The sequence below is a fragment of the Brachypodium distachyon genome, chromosome 3, assembly GCF_000005505.3.
Source record: "Brachypodium distachyon strain Bd21 chromosome 3, Brachypodium_distachyon_v3.0, whole genome shotgun sequence".
Taxonomy (NCBI): domain Eukaryota; kingdom Viridiplantae; phylum Streptophyta; class Magnoliopsida; order Poales; family Poaceae; genus Brachypodium; species Brachypodium distachyon.
This window is the reverse complement of record NC_016133.3, coordinates 28,616,327-28,634,611: the sequence shown is the minus strand read 5'-3', so window position 1 is coordinate 28,634,611 and position 18,285 is coordinate 28,616,327. Positions and strand designations below refer to the sequence as shown.

Below are 18,285 nucleotides of genomic sequence, written 5' to 3'. Positions count from 1 at the left end.
GATGTGGCTCGCACTAATCCAGTCATCTTATTTTCTCATAGGAACCACATTTATGGGCATCTGCAAATTCAAATTCACACTTGTCCTTGCTGACAGTAACTTATGGTGAAAATGTTGTATTTCCTCCATCCAACAATGGATGTCTATGTTGGAAATAATGGGCTGAGGCCCATATACTCTAACAGTCTAAACTTTGACTAAATTTGAATGCATCTATACACTAAATCATGTCTAGATACATCCAAATTTTGACAAACTTGAGACATCTTTTGTTGAACAGAAAAAGTGCTAGGAAGTACTAATTTTCTCTTCTATTGCAATGAATGACGAGATAGGCCACGTTACTTGTTTATTGTGCTTTTCTACAAAGATCTATCAGCCGTCTGAGGTGCGATCCCCGCACCCTCTAATTATAAAACACATGCATCCAGTAAAAAAATCTACTTTATATGCTGCAAAGGGCCAAGGAAATAGGTACTCCCTCTGGTATATAATAAGTGTCTTGGATTTAGTATGGATCGGAGGGATTAGGTCAAATGACGAACGCAATAAGAAATAGGTGTGACCTACAAGTAACCAACACCACTTTTATTTGTTGTCTAATTCGAGATGTTGCTGAGGGTGCCACGATTGTACTCCCTACATTTCTAAATAAGGTAGAGATGGTCCGCGAACTCTAAATTGTATACATTTGGTCCATCAAGTGTATATCTTGGCATCCGACGTGAAAAAGTATGGAGAAAACCCCACAATGTGGATGAAATAACGGTCAAAACTGCTCCAATCCTAGAGAGGGACAAAAATATCCCGTTTTATCAATTGAGTGAACAAATGTATATGTTTCGAGTTCAGTGTCTATTTCAAGACTTGAGGGCCCAAAAATTATACCTTTTTAACTAAATTTTGTTGGCCGAAAATGAAATATGAGCAAAATTAGAGTACCATAGATTGTCACCTCTATGGCAACTATCTATTTCACATTTGGTTCCACATAGGTACGGTTTAGTCCAAATTAAGGTATGAACGAATAGCTTTGTTCTTTGTGGTGCCTTCCAAGTGTTTCTAGTTTCACACTTCACAATTTTTCTCTGTACCACTACTAACTAGCTTTACTCAAAGAATATGCATGTTTAGATAGTTACAGTCGCACACAATTGAAGCCTATGATATGGACAACACCAGCGTGAAGTTCAATCACGAGAAAAAAAGAGAGAAAGAAACAGTGTAGTCGTTATAAACTTGTCAAGTCGCCGAAATCTTCTGACGTGGTTTCTTTAGAAGTCACTGAAGTTTTCTAGTATTACAAAACCTTTCGACAAGGAACAATAACTTTCAAGTTATCAAACGAGAGTGGTCGGTCTAGTCTTTTAACGCATTTTATCTAGCCATAGAAAACGTACATCGTACATCAGCCGCATCCTATTATATCCATCGTGCTTTGCGTGAGCAGTGAGCAGTCGATCGATCTACAACCTCAATCAATGTCCCTTTCAGCCCCCGACCAGGAAGGATCCTTCGAATCCGATCTTTACCCCTTGTCCTCTTGGCGCGAAAGGCGCAGCACGAGGCCGTCCCGTCGCCACCGTGTCTGACGGACGGGCCGCTCCGTACGGCCGCCAGGCGCCACGCGGAACAAAACCAAGCTGCCTGATGCATCCATCGATTCGTTGTTCGATCCGCTCCGATGTCTCGTCGGCGTCGGCGTTTGTCTAAACCCGCGCGTCCGGGGAAAATTCTCCGCGAGGAGCAAGAGTCCGGGCGTTTCGGGACAAAACTGCGCGGTACGGGTCGCTGTGCAGGGTGGAATTCATGGGGCCTTATCGATCAATCACCGTGGAATTATGCCCGGCCGGGAAATTGTGGTGTTATTATCGTGGCATGCGTGATGATCTTGTGGGTTATGGTACTGGCGAACTGGTGATTACGATTTACGAACCGAGCGTGACGCATTGTCGTTTGGGATTTCTTGACGATGGGCAGGAGGAGTATGCGTGATGGATGCTAAAGCTCTTTTTCTCTACTGGGTCCGGTAGGTGTCGGGGTTAAAAATAAACGAATATCAACCAAATTTCACTAATATCAGTTCTACATCAGAGTCGGTAGAAATGACTATGCATGATGGATGCGGTGCTTGGATTGGGGACGGGAAAATGTCCGTACCATTATTTCGAGGGAATGAAAAGGATGCAGGACCTCGAGGTATGTAAAAGAAAAAATAAATCAAAACATGTATTTTACTGATAGAGCATTTCCAGTTAGATTACCTTTACGAATTGTCGCACAATTGTGCTTCATCATAGCATCATTATTCGACAACCTTTTGCGGTAAAAACCAACAAATGCATTGCTCTCAAAGGCCCGAGAAAGATGCACGTTTTCTTGGACGGCGATGGCGGCACAGATTAGTCGCCGTCATCAAGAGGAGGACGGATCCAATCTGGTCGTTGGCCATCTCGTTTTCAGAACAGCGACACCGGCCAAGAGCAAGAGGACCGCAGTGCTGAAACGCTCAACAATAGCTACTGGGGCGACATGCTATTATCATCATCAAGAGTGGGTGAAACCTTTTGAAAAGTGGTGAATGCAACTTCTTCACTGCAAGGGGAAAAAAATGGCATTGAGGTCTACTCACCGAATTCAGCTTCAGTTCCAAGATGCCGCAGGGCCACAAAGATTAGACTGCTTAAGCGAGGAAAATTTTACGGCATGCGATGAACGGAGACCACATGAAGCCAGACGGGGACATTGAAATAGAGTAGACCAATGAGAAGGAAGTTCGGGTGTCTGATCTGAAACTGATGGTGCCTGATGAAATTTACATGGCTCTAATCCTTCTTACCTTTTTTTGCAACTCATGGATGTATTGTTAAAATTGCTTAGCACAAGAGACCCTTTAGGCATTCCTTTGGTTAGATTTTAGTTGTCCATTGTCCTTGCTGCCTTGCCGGCTGGGCCACAAAGATTTCATTGCATACTGTTAGGAGAAAAAAAAGATTTCATGGCAAACTCTCGATAAATTTTCTGTTGATTTGGTACCAGAATCGAGTTGATTGCATGATTGGACCACAAATAATTTGATGCAACCTACAGGGTACGTGATGAGAAAATAATTATTGTTCCGGTAAAAAAAATAAGTATTGGATCCCTCACATTGGATAGCCATATATGCTTTTCTGGGATTCCTACAATCTTATGCTTGTATTCTCCCTACATATTTTTTTCAAAAAATATGCTCCCTCCGTAGGCTACAGTAGCTGGAAAGACATAGCAACCAGCGGTAAAATTTAGAAAGAAAACAAACGGTCATACAACACAAACGAGATCACTTGTCCAATGACCAAATTATAACATTTTATCTTTGCCAACCGGAGGAACTCTACAGACGGTGCCAGCAATTGATGATACATGTCAAAACTGGATAAAAAGTTAAAAACTATCAAAATTAATGGATACTACACCAATCAACAACGAATGTATAGGCAGGAAAAGAATGGTTTCCTTACAACAAAACTGTGGCTATAATTTATGTTATAACAACCTACGTGTGTCAAAATCCATGTGATCTCCGCTTGGTCATCCATAAGGGGGCACTAAAGCCAAAATTATCAAATGGATTGCTCTCATGACCAGCTCCCCCCCTCCGGCATTCCAAAACCTGCCATTGGAGTGGAAGACCAACCCGGTGGCATCACAGTTTCAGAACCAACAACAGCCACTGCATTCTGTGGGGTGCTTGTAGTAGATCGCCTATTTGTGGAACTGTTAGGTCCCATCAGGGTTACGGACATCGTCTGATGCTGCTGGTTCTTATGTGGGGGGGACTTCGGTCGGAGGCTCTCAATCTCTGGAGTTGTCACGACAAGGTGAGGAGCATCAGGTGGTGGATTTCGCCCGGCAATACCCTGCCATACTTTCCCATCCCTGTCGGTGAAGTTCTTCATGTATGTCTAAAAGCATGAAAAGTTCTTAGCAGGACTGATGGAATAAATAATTGTCAGGCTCATAATCATATGTGTTTGAACTTGGATAGGTCATTCTTCGTACCTCCTTATTGAAGTTTGATGAGGATAAAGCTTTCCCAAGAGTAAGCCAGCCAGGACGAATATTATGGTCCTCGCCAAAGAGTTCAAGGCGCCTCCTTCCAAGAGCAAAATGCTCGATGATCCTATACATGTCTTCAGGCTTTTTTGTGCAACCTGCATAACAAGAAATAGAACACGTTAAGACATTCGCATTTCACTTGTTGCCATCAATAAATAAACTAAAAGTGATTCTGCATGAAGGAGAGATAACACATACGATAACTCTGCACCAGATGCACAGAAGAATGGGTATCAGAATAAATGTTTTCCATAACTTTTCTCAAAAGATATAAGTGGCAGATGTGAGTTTTCCAAAGAAGCGTCACACAGGATTACCATATGTAAATAACATTAGCACACTCCTAGTTAATCGTATCTCTTTCTACAAAGAAACTGGAAAGATGCTTCACATGTTCCCCATTTTTCCTTAGCTAGAAATCCGAAAATAATCACCCTGCTGTATTTGGTGTTTGCAAATCATAAGTTTCTTTACCACTGGAGAATAATAAGACATGGCTTCCATGTAGCCACACGGCATTTGGCCACCCATTTGGTGGGCATGAACATTGTGACCAAGCCCACCCTCTCAGATTTATTAGTCTTAGCATAGATGCTACAGAAGATAACCAGTTCCCCTCTGTTGTGGACGCACAAGTTGCAGGTCGAGAATTCTGAAATACTGTTTCTGGCTGGCTCGAAGTTTAAAATTGGCTTCAGCCTGAGGTTGGTCTTCCAGTAAGAAACGGAAAATTGACCTCTGAAAAAAAATTCTTTATGCACGATTGAAAAGAATTTCGTTAAATAAAACTGCTTGAGAACATTACTCCATCTGCTGATGGTTTCAACTTTCCAGTAACCGGAATTGATCTGCGTACGATCTTTCCGTGTACGATATTTGCATCAACGGCTATTGCATGTTGTTCCTGCTGTGATCGAAGGCTCCTAGTGAGTATCGTACAGCCGTCGTACAAATAATGTCGTATGTGTAGCAGTCCTCTTCCAGTAACCTTCCAGCTATCAGCGGATAAAAAATTCTCCAGTTTTCAATGCACACACTCATGTAGTCATCTCATACTCTGTCCATTTATTGTATGAATTTTATTTGATCACCGATACCAAGGAGCTCTAAAAAGCAGGCGCCTAGGCTGGTGAAATTCCCGTTCTACCCCTGGTAAAACACACGGGAGCATTTAATGACATCGCAAGCCATCTCACATCTCCTCATGCATCCCTGAATCTCAGACCTAGCCCAACGCCCCCACGCGACAGCCTTTCCCTGGCACTCGCTATTTCATCCAGTGATATAGCACTGCATGCAATGCTGAACAGGTCCTGCTACAGTTGGTGTTGCATGCAGTGATTAGGTCTAACCATGAGGGCAATGGCAAGCAAAAAAGGGGAAAAAAAGTGAGTGTGCACACTGAAAATTTCCCGCAAACAAGTTGAGAACTGCCACCCTCCCCACAAAAAAATGAAGAAACCCCCTCTCTATACACTTCTCGTTCTATAAGTACTCCTACACCATGAACACCAAAGGGCAGCCCAGAACAACTACAGTCTTCTCATCTTTTCCCATTGTTCAATATTTGACCTGAACGCTACTACAGCCAACTCGAATGAAACTGTGGAGCATCAAGGAGCTGGAATTGACTTGAGTCCTAATCCGCAGCTGGAGGAAGGTGATTGATTTTTAATGCATACTCCTGATCGTTTTGGAGCATTGTCAATCTCGGGCTTTGCTTTGCTTCACTGTTTGATCAGCTGCACATGGAGGAGACAAGGCCTATCACGATGCCGAACCTGTTGATGACGGCGGTGCTGCCGCTGATGGAGCTGCCAGTGCTTCTGCGGGCGATGGACAAGGACCTCATGCGGGGACAAAATGGGCCCATGGCAAGTTGTGGTCGGAATCACCACACGCGGCCATGCCAGGCTCGGTCTTGTCAAGCTTCATGCGCTAGCCAACGCAACAAAAAGATCGATCTGATGGAAAGGGCTATGCAATCCACTTATACACTACAACACCCCCCCTCACGTGTGACGGAGAAGACGAGTCAACACGTGTAAACTCAAAGGTATAGCTCAAGAGGCCAATACGTGGACGGAGGGGGCACGAGCAATTTTAGGATAAATTGCGAAAGCCAATACTCGAACTTGAGACCTTTGGATCTGATACCATGTCAAGCTTCATGCGCTAGCCAACGCAACCAAAAGACCGATCTGATGGAAAGGTCTATGCAATCCACTTATACACTACAACAGGTCTCGCAGCCTCACAGGCTGCAGCCGTGCCATATCCCAGTTCAGCGGCTGTGAACATACCGGTGTCACCGGTCACGGGCATGCTGGCCTCAGTACCACAGGCCGTGGCCATGCCATGCATGTCGTCAATGTGGCCGGTCTGCAATACCGAGGCCTGCGTGCACATTGTGTCACGAGCATCTTGTCCAAATACAAATACGATTTCATATATCTAATAATGTTGGAGTAAGAACGTGACACAATGCTAGAGTTGCCGGTTTCTTTATACATTTGTTGGTGAAAAACCAAAGCATAAATCTATCTTGGATAGTGGTTGATAACTAAGTAACTAACTACTCCCTCCGTTCCATAATTCTTGTCTTAAATTTGCCCAAAAATGGATGTATCTATTCCTAAAAAGCGTCTAGATACAAGTAATATTTCGACGAGAATTATGGAACAGAGGTAGTACATCAATGGATCAGCCTTGCATAAACCCCTGAGATAACGCATAGTATTTTCCCTTGAAGCGGAAGGTAAAAACAACTCCGATACCGCTAAAGGTTAAGAAAGCAAAACTGCTGGAACATCTGGCACTTAACTTTGCTATGAATGATTTGACTTGCACGATTAATTAGCTCTTGGACCCAAGACTACACGTGCTGTATATGACCAAAGAGAATAGGAACTGTGGTTGCTTACCACGTGGATGATTCTAAACAGAACTGCAGGATAAAGTCATGGTTCCAATGAGCACAAACCAAACAATGCATAAAAGTACCAATTTACGCCAATAAACTATACTTTTGCTTATGGAACCCAAAATTCATCTCATCAAACACAAAAGGGAGCAAGGTTTACAGGTTCACACAACCAAGAAAGCTGCACTGGAACAACTGAGTAATATCCGTGTGGTTTATCACTTTATCAGACTACTGGCACCTGGCAATTAACAGATGGGAGAATACAAGTGTGGCTAATTGTCATGGATGGTGGCATGCCCTAGTTAGCTAAAATGGTTGGGAGACAAATGGATACATATTAAGAACATGGGCCGTGTATCTCGAGTCACTATGATGTTAACAGATACCAGTGACCACTAGGCTACCAAACCAACCTCCAAGTGCAGCTAGCTTATATGTTTTACCTAAAAAAATCTGGCTGATTAGTAAATTGATCATTCATGATGAACAGCTAATGATTCAAATATGACAGTGAGTCTTTATTAGAAATTCAGTCACTTGGACCTTGGTTCAACTTTCACATTGACGACTACATAGGTCACCAGAGTATAGAAGTGACAATTCGCTAGTACCTACAAGCTACAGGTCATCTAGCAAATGAGAAAATTTATCTCAGATGTCAAATGAGATATCCGTAATATATTTGCCATGTATATGCAGAGCAATCACATATTTGCAGATATCAAACAAAAGGAACATACAAAATAATATGAGAGTGAAAACAACTGAAAGTGCACATCAGGTGAAGACAAGAGAATGAGTGATTCATACAGGATCATAACAGAAGTACATCAGATAAAACATAAGCTTAGAACAGAATAGCCATCAAGAGAAGTCAATAGTTGGCAAAGGGCACAGGTGAAGAAAGATATCTGGGTCTGGGTATTACCATCAGTAGGTTCCTCAGCTATTATTATATCAGTGTCAATATTTGCATGGATGATATGCCCATCAGTGCTGCGACGTACAGTTCCTTTTATGCCCATCAAACAATGCTCCTGGATAAGGAAACATTGTATGTTTAAACAAGAAAGATGTAAGTTCATAAAGGCATGGAAAATCTATAATAACTAACCTTTGAATGCTGAAACAATGTATTCGAGTCATGGCGCAGACCTGGTGTTGCATTTTTCTTGTTGGTTTTTACCCAACATATATCCTCACACCTACGGAATCCCCACTGCAAAAGATGGATGTTCATTAAGTCATGGCTTGTGTTCACAACTTTGCTGAAAAATACTGTTACTATCTTAAGGAAAGAGTTAATTGCAAGAAACCCCAAGTTCACAAGTACTTACAATACTTTACCACAACCTTTGAACATTTTTTTCAATAGAACTGCAACTCTTGAGCTAATTATTCACATAATACCCAAATCGGCTAGTTTCTCCCATTGACAGGAAATCTGATGAGTTGGACCCACATAACAGTGCTTACATGGATGCCTATATGGATGGTGTGCAGAGGTGGAACAATGGCTCTACATATAAGCGTGGACTGGTGCAATTACCAGTTTACCACGACGTGGTCACCGGCGTCCTGTCCAACCAGCTGGTGCCTGCTGTCGAGGAGCTCCAGGCCGGCGCCGGCGAATTGGTTGATGAGGAGCCCATGTATTTCGAGACTAAAGAGAGACGAGAGAGCACAGAGCAAGCACCGCCTCCTCCGCCCTTTTGACCTCTGACCATGCGACTGCATCTCTGGCAACTGGACTGCTAAGTTCTCCTGCCGGCAACTATTCTCTCTTTCCTTTTCTTATTCCTGAGAAAATCCAATCCAACCTGAATAGAACACAGGTTCATTTGATATCTGTTGTTCGCGAGGTCCAATGATCGATCGATTGATTTGTTGTTTGTTGCTTGTTTGTTGTTCCTTGTGGAGGTGCAGATGGGCGGCAACTGCAAGCTCATGGAGCTGGTGTGGCAGGACGAGGAAGTTGAGGTGCAGACGCAGCCTCACCGGTGGTGCTCTGGCGGCGGTGACCATCGCAACCAGAGAGGACACGAGCATGTGCTTGATCCTCGATGGCAGTGCCATCAGCAGGGCCCTGTGAACTCGCAGATCTGGCTCATCATAGCTGATGCCTACCGTCTGGGAGCAGCGCCGCTGGATCGAGCTGCACCAGCATGACTAGGTAGAGCTTCTGGCAGTGGTGCCGCTGACTCTGTATGCGGGCGGAGGGGACGACAAGATGCTGCCTCTGCCTTCGCCGGATGGAGAGCCGAGCACATCCTCAGTGGTAGGCCATGCAGTGCTGCTCTGGCTCATCTAGCTGAGCCTGCAGCCTGCTGCTGCTGGGGTTGGGATCGTCAGTTTAGGAAATTTTAAGGGACGACAGCTTTGGACGAGAGAAAAAGGGGATGACATGTGGGACTACTGTATACATCAGCATTTGTATCCATGTGAGCATCACTTGTGGACCATACCTATCAGTTCGGCCATCAAACATGAAATTTGGATCTTGTGTTGATAATTAGCACAAAATGTGTGGTTTCATGAAAAAAGGTTAAAAAAATTGTGGTAAACTGTCACAAGTGCCCGTGGACATGGGGTTTTGTGTGATTCACTCTTAAGGAAAATCCATCAAAAAAATACTTACTCCCTCCGATCCATAAAAAGTGTCGCCCACTTTGTACTAAGTTAGTACAGATTTTGTACTAAGTGGGCGACACTTTTTATGGATCGGAGGGAGTAGCATTTAGGAGGTCTAGAACGTAGGAAATAGAAAAGGCGGAGGATCAGAAGAATGGCATGAATCTTTATCCAATGGAACAACACTTGGCCTTTAGAGCCTCTAGAACATAGAAACAGAAGGAAATTAAACAAAACAAATGATTTGAATGCTCTGAACCTTGATTCAAAATGGGATAAATACTGTGCTGAAGATAGCCAAACGGCATGGTTGTGGTGGATAGGATAGACATAAACTGAGACGATAAGAGTACTGGAGAGAGTAGATTAATTGCTTTGGCTCAAACATAGATAAATGGCATCCTTGTAGTGGATGCTTAGAACATCTCCAGCAGATTCCCTAAAGTGGTTTCCCATCCCTAAAAACTACCACCATTTCCTAAAACATGCAAAAAAAAACATTCCAGCAGATTCCCCATCCCGTTCCCAATCCCAAATTTTTTTAGGGAATTCCTATTTCCTCTCTCCTCATCCCCAAATGCAGGGAACCAAAACCCATTCCCTATATTTTCCAAAGCCACTTGCAGGAACAAAACTCTCTTGATCCAGAATTTTCACGAGCCAGCCCCGACCCCGCGCTGCTGCCCTCTGCTCACCGCCGGTCATGTCCAGCACGCCAGAAAGCCCCACCACTGCTCCTCCACCACCCGCCGCCGCCAAGCCACCCAAGAAGCCATGCTGCAGGCTCGGACTGCAGCCCTGCGCCATCCGCCGTCAAGTACTGTGCCGGTTGCTGTGGCTGCCATCACGAGCACCGTAAGCCGCCGCCCTCCAGCAAGATCATGACCACAACGTGGCAGTGGCATCTCCTTCCCCCGACCACAAGGCATCCGTCTCCTTCCCCTGCATCTCATGTGCGGCAGTGGCCATCTCGAGCAATGTAGCAGCATGATGCGGCGGTGGCAGAGTAAGAACAAAAAAATAGAAAAACGTTCGGTCAGACGGTCACTGACATATGGGCTCCAGATTTCAATGTGATGTACACAAGAAAATAGGGAACAGAGGTTTAAGGAAGCTGCTGGAGAAAAGGCAAAAATATCTCTCCTATCTCAAACTCATTTTATTGAACCGAGTTTTGGGAATCTGCTGGAGATGCTCTAAGGTCCTTGAGCCTTGACCTAACACAATACAAACTATTAGTGACTTCACAAATCACAATGGTGCAGTCGCTGACTCTTTAGTCAATCCACGTCATCTAGAGTCGATAGGAAAGTAACTTATAAACAATAGCATGTGTCTTAATCTCACTCTACAAGAAAAGTTAGCACTTCGAATTAAATTTCATGGCGTAGAAAGGCAATGAGATTGACTCTTAAGGTTTGTTATTTGTAAAGCCTGAGACTTAACTAAGAGTCAGTTTTATTCTCTCTCTCTCTCGTCTCTATCCTCCACATCAGCAGTTATCCTACGTGGAAGGACAAAGAGTCAGCTTATCTGCTTATGTCACATGTTTATAGATGCTCTTAAGAAATTAGACTACTTTAATCCTAGACTTCCTAATATAATACTATTTCATAAAAGACTCCTTTAATCCTAGACTTCCTAATACGATACTACCTCGTCCCAAAATATAGGGCATATTTCGTTTGCTTTGACCAAGGCTTTGACCGTGAATTAATTTATTAGTATACAATTTATGTGGCTTAAAATTGATAGCACTGTATTCGTATTCAAAAGTACTAGTTTTTGGTTATGATTTGGATCACATAAGTCACATGCAAATGGAGTATTTTTTTTGTCAAAGGCCGTCAAAGCAAATAAAATAAGCCTTCTATATTGGTGGGACAGAGGGAGTACTATTTACTAAAGGACCATCTCCTGCTGCAACACGTCCATGGTTCTGGATTTCTTGCTGGCCAGCCGCAACTGGACTGCTGCTGCTGCCTTAATACCATCACTAAGAGCTTCACCAAGAGCTTCCCCATATTTGCTTCCCCAAAACCTATATTTAGGGATTCCCTATAAAAGATACCATTCCCAAATCCTTTGCGTCTCCAACAGATTCCTCATATTTCATTCCCTATATCTCATCAAGATTCGGAAAAGACAAACTAAGGGCTGATCTGTCTTTCCTCCCACCATTTCCTTTCTTTCTCTCACCTCAGATAAATATGGGGAATCCCCATTCCACTCCTCAATATGGGGAATCCCGAGCTCGATTTGGGGGATGGCTAGAGATGGGGAATGAGATGGGGCATCTGTTGGAGGGCTATTTTTGACCAAAATCCCTAAATTTAACTATTGGGCATGGGATGGGGAAGCTCTTGGATCTAATATCCACAAGATAGAATGTAATGGCATGTTGGGTCCAGCCAGAATCAAAACCACAGGGGTTGCTTGGACAAGGTGTTTGGATGCTATAAAGGAAAATGTAGGAATATTGATATTATGTAGGTCATAATTACATAGAGAAGAGAGAGTGGACAAGAGAAGATACACTAGAACTCTCCAGGGAAATTTCCATGAGGTTATAGCGCATGTTAGGTTTGCTCCTAAATTTATAGGAAAAGTCCATATCATATGAAATTCTTTTGATGCAATCCTACGATCAAAGGTCATGGACAGGAATTTTCCCTTAGGCCTTGTTTGGTGTTGTATTTTTTAGTCACTGGTGTTTTGGTATTTGAGGGGTTTGGGTGTTCATCCAAAACTCTCAAAAACCCAAAACACTAGTGTTTTTAGAAAAGCACTAGTATAAGAAGTGTTTTAATTTGGTACAAAAATGGAGTGTTTTGTGGGGGGAAACTAGGGATAATCCCCTCTAAACCCTTCCTACCAAACAACCAATTGGGGTTTCTAGTGTTTTTCAATTTGCAGTGGATAATACCCTAGAAAACACCCCAAAACTCTAGTACCAAACAAGGCCTTAGGATTGTAAACCTATTTTCTTCCTCCAAAATTCCTTTGCTCCAAAGAGGGCCTAAAGCTTGCAATGGACAAAATGATGAATAAGAAATAGCTACTATAGAAGATATGGTAAACTATATGTGAATGTATCGTGTGAAAACCTCTATTCAGTGCAAAATTAAAAACTTTCGATCGTAGCCATTAGATCTAAAATAAACGGATGAGCTATAAGGTGGAACCCCTAATCACTTAATGCATTTTATGAAGAAAAAAAACAAGAGAATCCCACCTCGTGAGGGTTTTCATAAAATGCCTTTAAGTGATTAGAGGCTCCACCTTTCATCTAAGCCGTTTATTTGAGATCTAATGGAATTGGAACTTTTCAAGTTTTCACTGGATAGAGGTTTTCACCTGATACGTCACCAAACTATATTGTGGACAACATGTTCCAGAACAGAACATCAATGATTGGTCTTCTACATGCTAAACTAAATGTTACTGCCTAAAATGGATAAAAACACAATTCAAGAGCAATAAATGAATAAAACAATAGTGTACAGAAGTAATACAAAGGACTTCTGCATTATTTTTTGTAACCCCGAAAAAATATCAGAGAAATCCAGTGAAGGATAACACGACAAAAATAACAGAAAGAATAACTGTGAAAAATACCAAATTATACATAGATGCAGTCGGGTTACCTTCTTCAAACATTGACGGCCTTGTTCAAGACCAACACCATCACCAACCCAAAGGAAGATAAATGAGGGTGTATCAGCTATGGCCTGTTGAGTCGAATAACTGATGGTCAGGCAACAACTTCACAACAAAAGAAAAAAAAAAGGATATAATGACTCAGATAGTGAAAAACCTCAATTTTCAAATTCATAATCTCCTCAGGTGTCCAGTACTCTATATCATCCGTGATACCTGGAGCACGATGAACATACTCCTCCCATGGAGGATCTACAAGAATGACATCAAACTTCGTGCCAAAAAATTCTGGGGAGAGCACATGCTCCTTTAGATCACACTTGTAATACATCGGTGCTGAAGCAGAGTTAGAAACAATCTCATCTTTCCTCTGTATCAGTTCTCTAAGTTTTGGATAGTCTTCCACTACATTTGTAAGCTCCAGTTCCCTAATGAAGTTCTGAGGTCGCATGCCAGTGTCGACAAAGTTCTGTGAGTAATCATTTTGTTCTCCCCTTGAGGGAGCTTTTCCAGCAGGCCCACTGCTCCGGTGTGGCATCCAGCCTGTGGATGGTTTATCATGCATCATTTCACGACTGGGTGTAGCCATTGGGCTGAAACCAGATCCTGATGCATTCATTGAAGTTCCTCTTCCAGTGCCTGTTTGATTTAAGTGAATGTTGTGGCTTGGGCCAGCTCCCATGCCGGTACTGAACCTAGGCCCAGCTACTAGTGGAGGCATGGGAAGGTTGGGTGGAAGAGCAAGCATACTCATATCGACACCCCTTGCTCCAGGCCAAAGAAGAGGCCCTGGAAATGGTGGTATGAAAACACCAGGTCCAAGAGGACCAGGAGAATGGGACATGTTTGGCCCCATTGGTTGCATTAGACCTGGTGGCAGGCCAAGAGGTCCGAATGGTGAAGGCGGCATCATAGGCACTGAAACTCCAACTCTCTGAGGGTCCCTTTCGTTCGGCCTTCCTCTTGGCCCTCTAGAAGATCTACCACTACCACCTTTTGTCCCTTGCTGAGGAATTGGAGAGATCATACTGCAACTGCCACTTTGACCTGCTCCTGAAGTATTGGGTGTCATTGCTCCTTTCAATCCACTTCTCACAGTCTCAGAATCAGATTGATCTTTGACAGTATCATGATTCATAGTTTGAGCATCTTCGTAGTGTCTTTCCTGTAAATCCTCACCATTTCCATGATTTTGTTTGTTCTGATCAGATTGTTGGTTTGTTCCGTGCATTAAATCTTGATAAGATCCCATGTCAGTTCTCCCAGAAACAGAATTCTCCTTTCCAAAATCAAGATTCCTGTTAGGCCGAATCTCTATTGAATCAGAATTGTCATATCGACTGCCGTACAACGAAGGGCCTTTGCTGCTTTCATATCTTCCCCTATAATCTTTCCTGTACCCAGACCGGCCATGGAAATTTCCAGTATCTAATCTTTCCTGGCCATGTCTCCAATCTGTAACAGCATCATAGTCATTTGTCTCCTTTGAATCTTGCCTTTGACGATTCCTCCAGTATTCTTTAGATCCTTCCAACTCTCTGTTTCTGTCCCTTCCCCTATATGAATTAGACTCTCCATAAGCATCCTCTCTTGTTTTCTCCTTCATGCCTATGCTTCTTTCATTATCTGAGTCTGAATTACTCCTATCACACCCATACCTCTCTACAGGATACTTCTTATCATCTCTATCCTCTTTGTTGCTTCCATCCTTCAACAGTGCATGCCCATCCGCATCCAAACAGGTCAACCTATCTTTTGCCTCCACAATGTCAGCTCTTCGGTCTGTATGAGTCTCAACCACACTCCTCTGGTAAGGAAATTCCTCTTGTTCCCAGTGCCCTTGCTTCTCCTTACTGCCCTCTCTTCCCTCACCCTTGTCCAGCTGACCATCATATGGCCCCTCTGTCTTGCTTCTGCTTTTACTATGAGAAACATCATGGCTAGAAGATTTGGAGCTAGATCTTCTTGAAGCGCCCTGATCGTCCTCGTCTTCTCTTCTCGTCCTGCTGCCATCTCCATCTCTATCCATGTAACCATCAGACAATCTCCTCTCACTTCTCTCTTCAGAGCTTCTTCTTAGAATCTTGGACACCTGTGACCCCCTTCTTACATCATAGTCATCGTCATTGTCGCTGTAGGCCTGGCCTGAGCCTGATATCGACTTCCTTCTTGACTCATTCCTATCTGCAGAGGATCTCCTCCTGCCGTCATCCGGCTCCTCAACTTCATCCCCAGAGCTGTGCTTTCTCGACTTGCCAGACCGGTTCTTTCTGCCGTCAACATTATCTTGCTCTTCTTCCTCTTTCAAACCGGACCTGGCATTAACATTATCCTCAACATCTCTTTTGTTGTGATTCCTAATAGATTCAGACCCTTCCATGACAGATGTTCACCACAGCGTATATGTGTGCACAAAAAACATTAGTGTATGTATGTCTGTTGGAATGATCAAATTAACCAAATCGAGCATGCCACGGCAGAAAGTTCCTGCGCATTAGACACCTTTGAGGGGTCATTTTAACAACATTGCCGACCAAGGATTCACTAGCGAATGAAAAAGTGACCATATAGATTGCTAGGGAAAAAGAAAATAACATGCATCTCAAATTTCGTATCCCTATTCCATCGAAAATCCCCAACCTCGAGTTGCTGTGATTTTAGCATCATATTGATACCACGGCGTCACACATCTAGTTAGCTCAATGGAGTACTTAGTAACACGTATATCAAACAAGTGAACTACCACCAGTCGTTGATTGGAGAACTTAAGCGAACGAACAAAAAGCGGAAACAGGTGCACTGATAACCAATCCTGGGTCCGCGGACAAGAATTCGTGAGAGTGAGAGGTAGGGGCTGCTATACCTCAAGGGTCGGCGAAGAACTGAGGCTGCGGTGACTGGCGGTGCGAGACTGAGGCAGCCCTGAGAGGGACTGCGGGAGGGCGCCGGTGGTCCGGTAGGGAGAGCCGCGGCTCGCGGGGCAGGGGAGCTGGAGGCACCGCGCGTGGGTGCTTGCGCCGGAGCAGCTAGGGTTGGAGTGCCGCGCGGCTGGACGGGGCGGGGGCGGGGGCGGGCCGGGCTGGGGCAGCGTGATCGGGCTTGGGTTCGGTGGGTCGGTGAGTGGGTCAGCGCCTAGATCAGCGGGCGACTGAGAGAGATGACTCAGATTTTCTTTTTTTTAGGACGAGATGAGCTAGTCAGATTTTTTTTTAAGTACCCCAGGTATTTGCGACCCCTTTCGTGGACACATGTTTGGCCTTCTTCCTTTTCTCTCTCTTAGTTAATTTCTGAGGATTAACAGTACTACCACCCGACAACTTTCTCTTTCTTTCTTTTTTTCTCTCTCCCCACTTTTAAGTACATTGTGGTACATGAAATATTTTTAAATACATATTTAGTACATTAGGTTATATGAATTGTACCATATCAGTTTTTAAATATCCCCTGTACATGAACTTATGATACAAATACATCGTATGGTACATCATATGCATTTTAACAGTTTTTGAAGTACCTCATGCACATGACAGATACATCAAGGTATATGACAAGTACATGAAGATACATCACAGATACATCAAGGTACATGATAGTTCTCAACTCATACAATTAATAAGTACCTCATCAACGATAAATTACATCACATTACATGATAAATACCTCCTCAATTTTCAATGGAGATAGAAAAAAGAAGAAGAAACAATCTAAGTACTTCGTCATATGAAGACTTTGTACATCAATTCATAACAGTACATCGTGTACTAATCACAGTACAAACAATCATCGAAACACGGTACCAATCATCTAACATGGAAAAAAAATCAAAGAGGAGTACATCATGTACCAAGACAAAATCACAGTACGAACAGTCATCAAAACACAGTACCTCATTCCCGAAAAAAAAACACAGTACCTCATGAATCTAACATAGAAAAAAGGAATTCAAGCGAGGTACATCATGTATCAGGACAAAATCACGGTACCAACAAGTACAAATTCGATCCTCAAACCTCAAATCAAGTACAAATTCAACATCCATGTCGATCTTCAAAAATCAAGTAGTACTTGGTCAATCCTCAAACCTCAAACCAGGAGAAAAAATGAATCAAAAACAAATCTCTCCATCACCTCCACGGCGCGCGGCGGCTTCCACGTCCTAGGCCGCGGCGGCGGACACAGGAGGGGCTTGGGAGGCGGCGGACATGAGCGAGGCTGAGGAGACGGCGAGGCACGCACGCGCGGGCCAGGGCGGCGGCGGAGCCAAGGACGGCGGCCGGCGCGTGGGCGGAGCCTGGGACAGCGATCGGCGCGGGCGGGGGCGGTGGCCAGGACAGCCTCACGGGAGGAGAAGAGGCCGCCCCGCGGGGAGGAGAAGAGCACGGCCTCGGTCGCTCGGGTCTGGGAGAGGACGAGAGAGAAAACGAGAGAAGGAGCGTGGGCTTCTGACGAGCGGTACGGACCCACGATCATCTGCTAATCAAGATTAAGAAGCAAGGAGAGAGAGTACCACGGGACACGTGGTTGGTACCCATCGGGGGGGGTAGATAGTTGGGGTGGCACCGTGTCGTTTGGCCTTTATTGATTCAAGAGACAAAGTACTCCTTCCGTTTCATAATTCTTGTCGAAATATTACATGTATCTAGACGTTTTTTAAGAATACATACATCCATTTTTGGCAAATTTGAGACAAGAATTATGAAACGGAGAGAGTACAGAAGATCAATTCACAAACGAATACAAATAACAAAGATACTAACCAAAACTAAAAGTTTCATTGTAGTCTTTCGAATTAAACTTCTTACAAAATTGCATAATACCGTGATTGCACAAGCTGAACTAACATTAGAGGTTTTGAAAAGCCGCATGAGCCACCCACCTCAAACGGTGAGATCCTAAAATAATTGAACACACCATGACCGGGGACATACTCCTTGCAAGACAAGTTGTAAAACTAATTCTTCATTGAT

At 43.7% G+C, this 18,285-nt stretch overlaps 1 protein-coding gene and 1 long non-coding RNA gene across 3 annotated transcripts; one reads left to right on the top strand and one right to left on the bottom strand.

Annotated features, from left to right (window-relative positions):
* Positions 1-3,306: 3,306 nt before the first annotated feature.
* LOC100830743 (methyltransferase-like protein 1) lies at positions 3,307-16,387 on the bottom strand. 2 transcript variants are annotated; one of them, XM_010236481.3, is made up of 7 exons: positions 16,182-16,387; positions 13,476-15,820; positions 13,306-13,389; positions 8,142-8,246; positions 7,956-8,064; positions 4,045-4,196; positions 3,307-3,947 (listed from the first exon to the last, which is right to left on the bottom strand). In XM_010236481.3, exons 2-7 carry the CDS (start codon positions 15,696-15,698, stop codon positions 3,621-3,623), a joined length of 3,000 nt encoding a protein of 999 aa, XP_010234783.1. In that variant the 5' UTR covers positions 15,699-15,820; positions 16,182-16,387; the 3' UTR covers positions 3,307-3,620. The 2 variants fall into 2 exon arrangements, with proteins under 2 accessions (XP_010234783.1, XP_010234782.1); XM_010236480.3 differs by having other exon boundaries at positions 13,476-15,805.
* LOC112271614 lies at positions 5,433-6,573 on the top strand. Its single transcript, XR_002964908.1, has 2 exons — positions 5,433-5,761; positions 5,844-6,573. It is a non-coding gene; the product is annotated as an uncharacterized LOC112271614 (long non-coding RNA).
* Positions 16,388-18,285: the final 1,898 nt, after the last annotated feature.

Bases quoted from the DNA above. Each gene is read 5' to 3' on its own strand.
- LOC100830743 (XM_010236481.3), bottom strand. From the start codon at position 15,698: ATGGAAGGGTCTGAATCTATTAGGAATCACAACAAAAGAGATGTTGAG. The intron at 8,065-8,141 runs GTTAGTTATTAT...TTCCTTATCCAG, and splicing joins CATTGTTTCAGCATTCAAAG to GAGCATTGTTTGATGGGCAT. The intron at 3,948-4,044 runs GTACGAAGAATG...TCATGCTTTTAG, and splicing joins CATCAAACTTCAATAAGGAG to ACATACATGAAGAACTTCAC.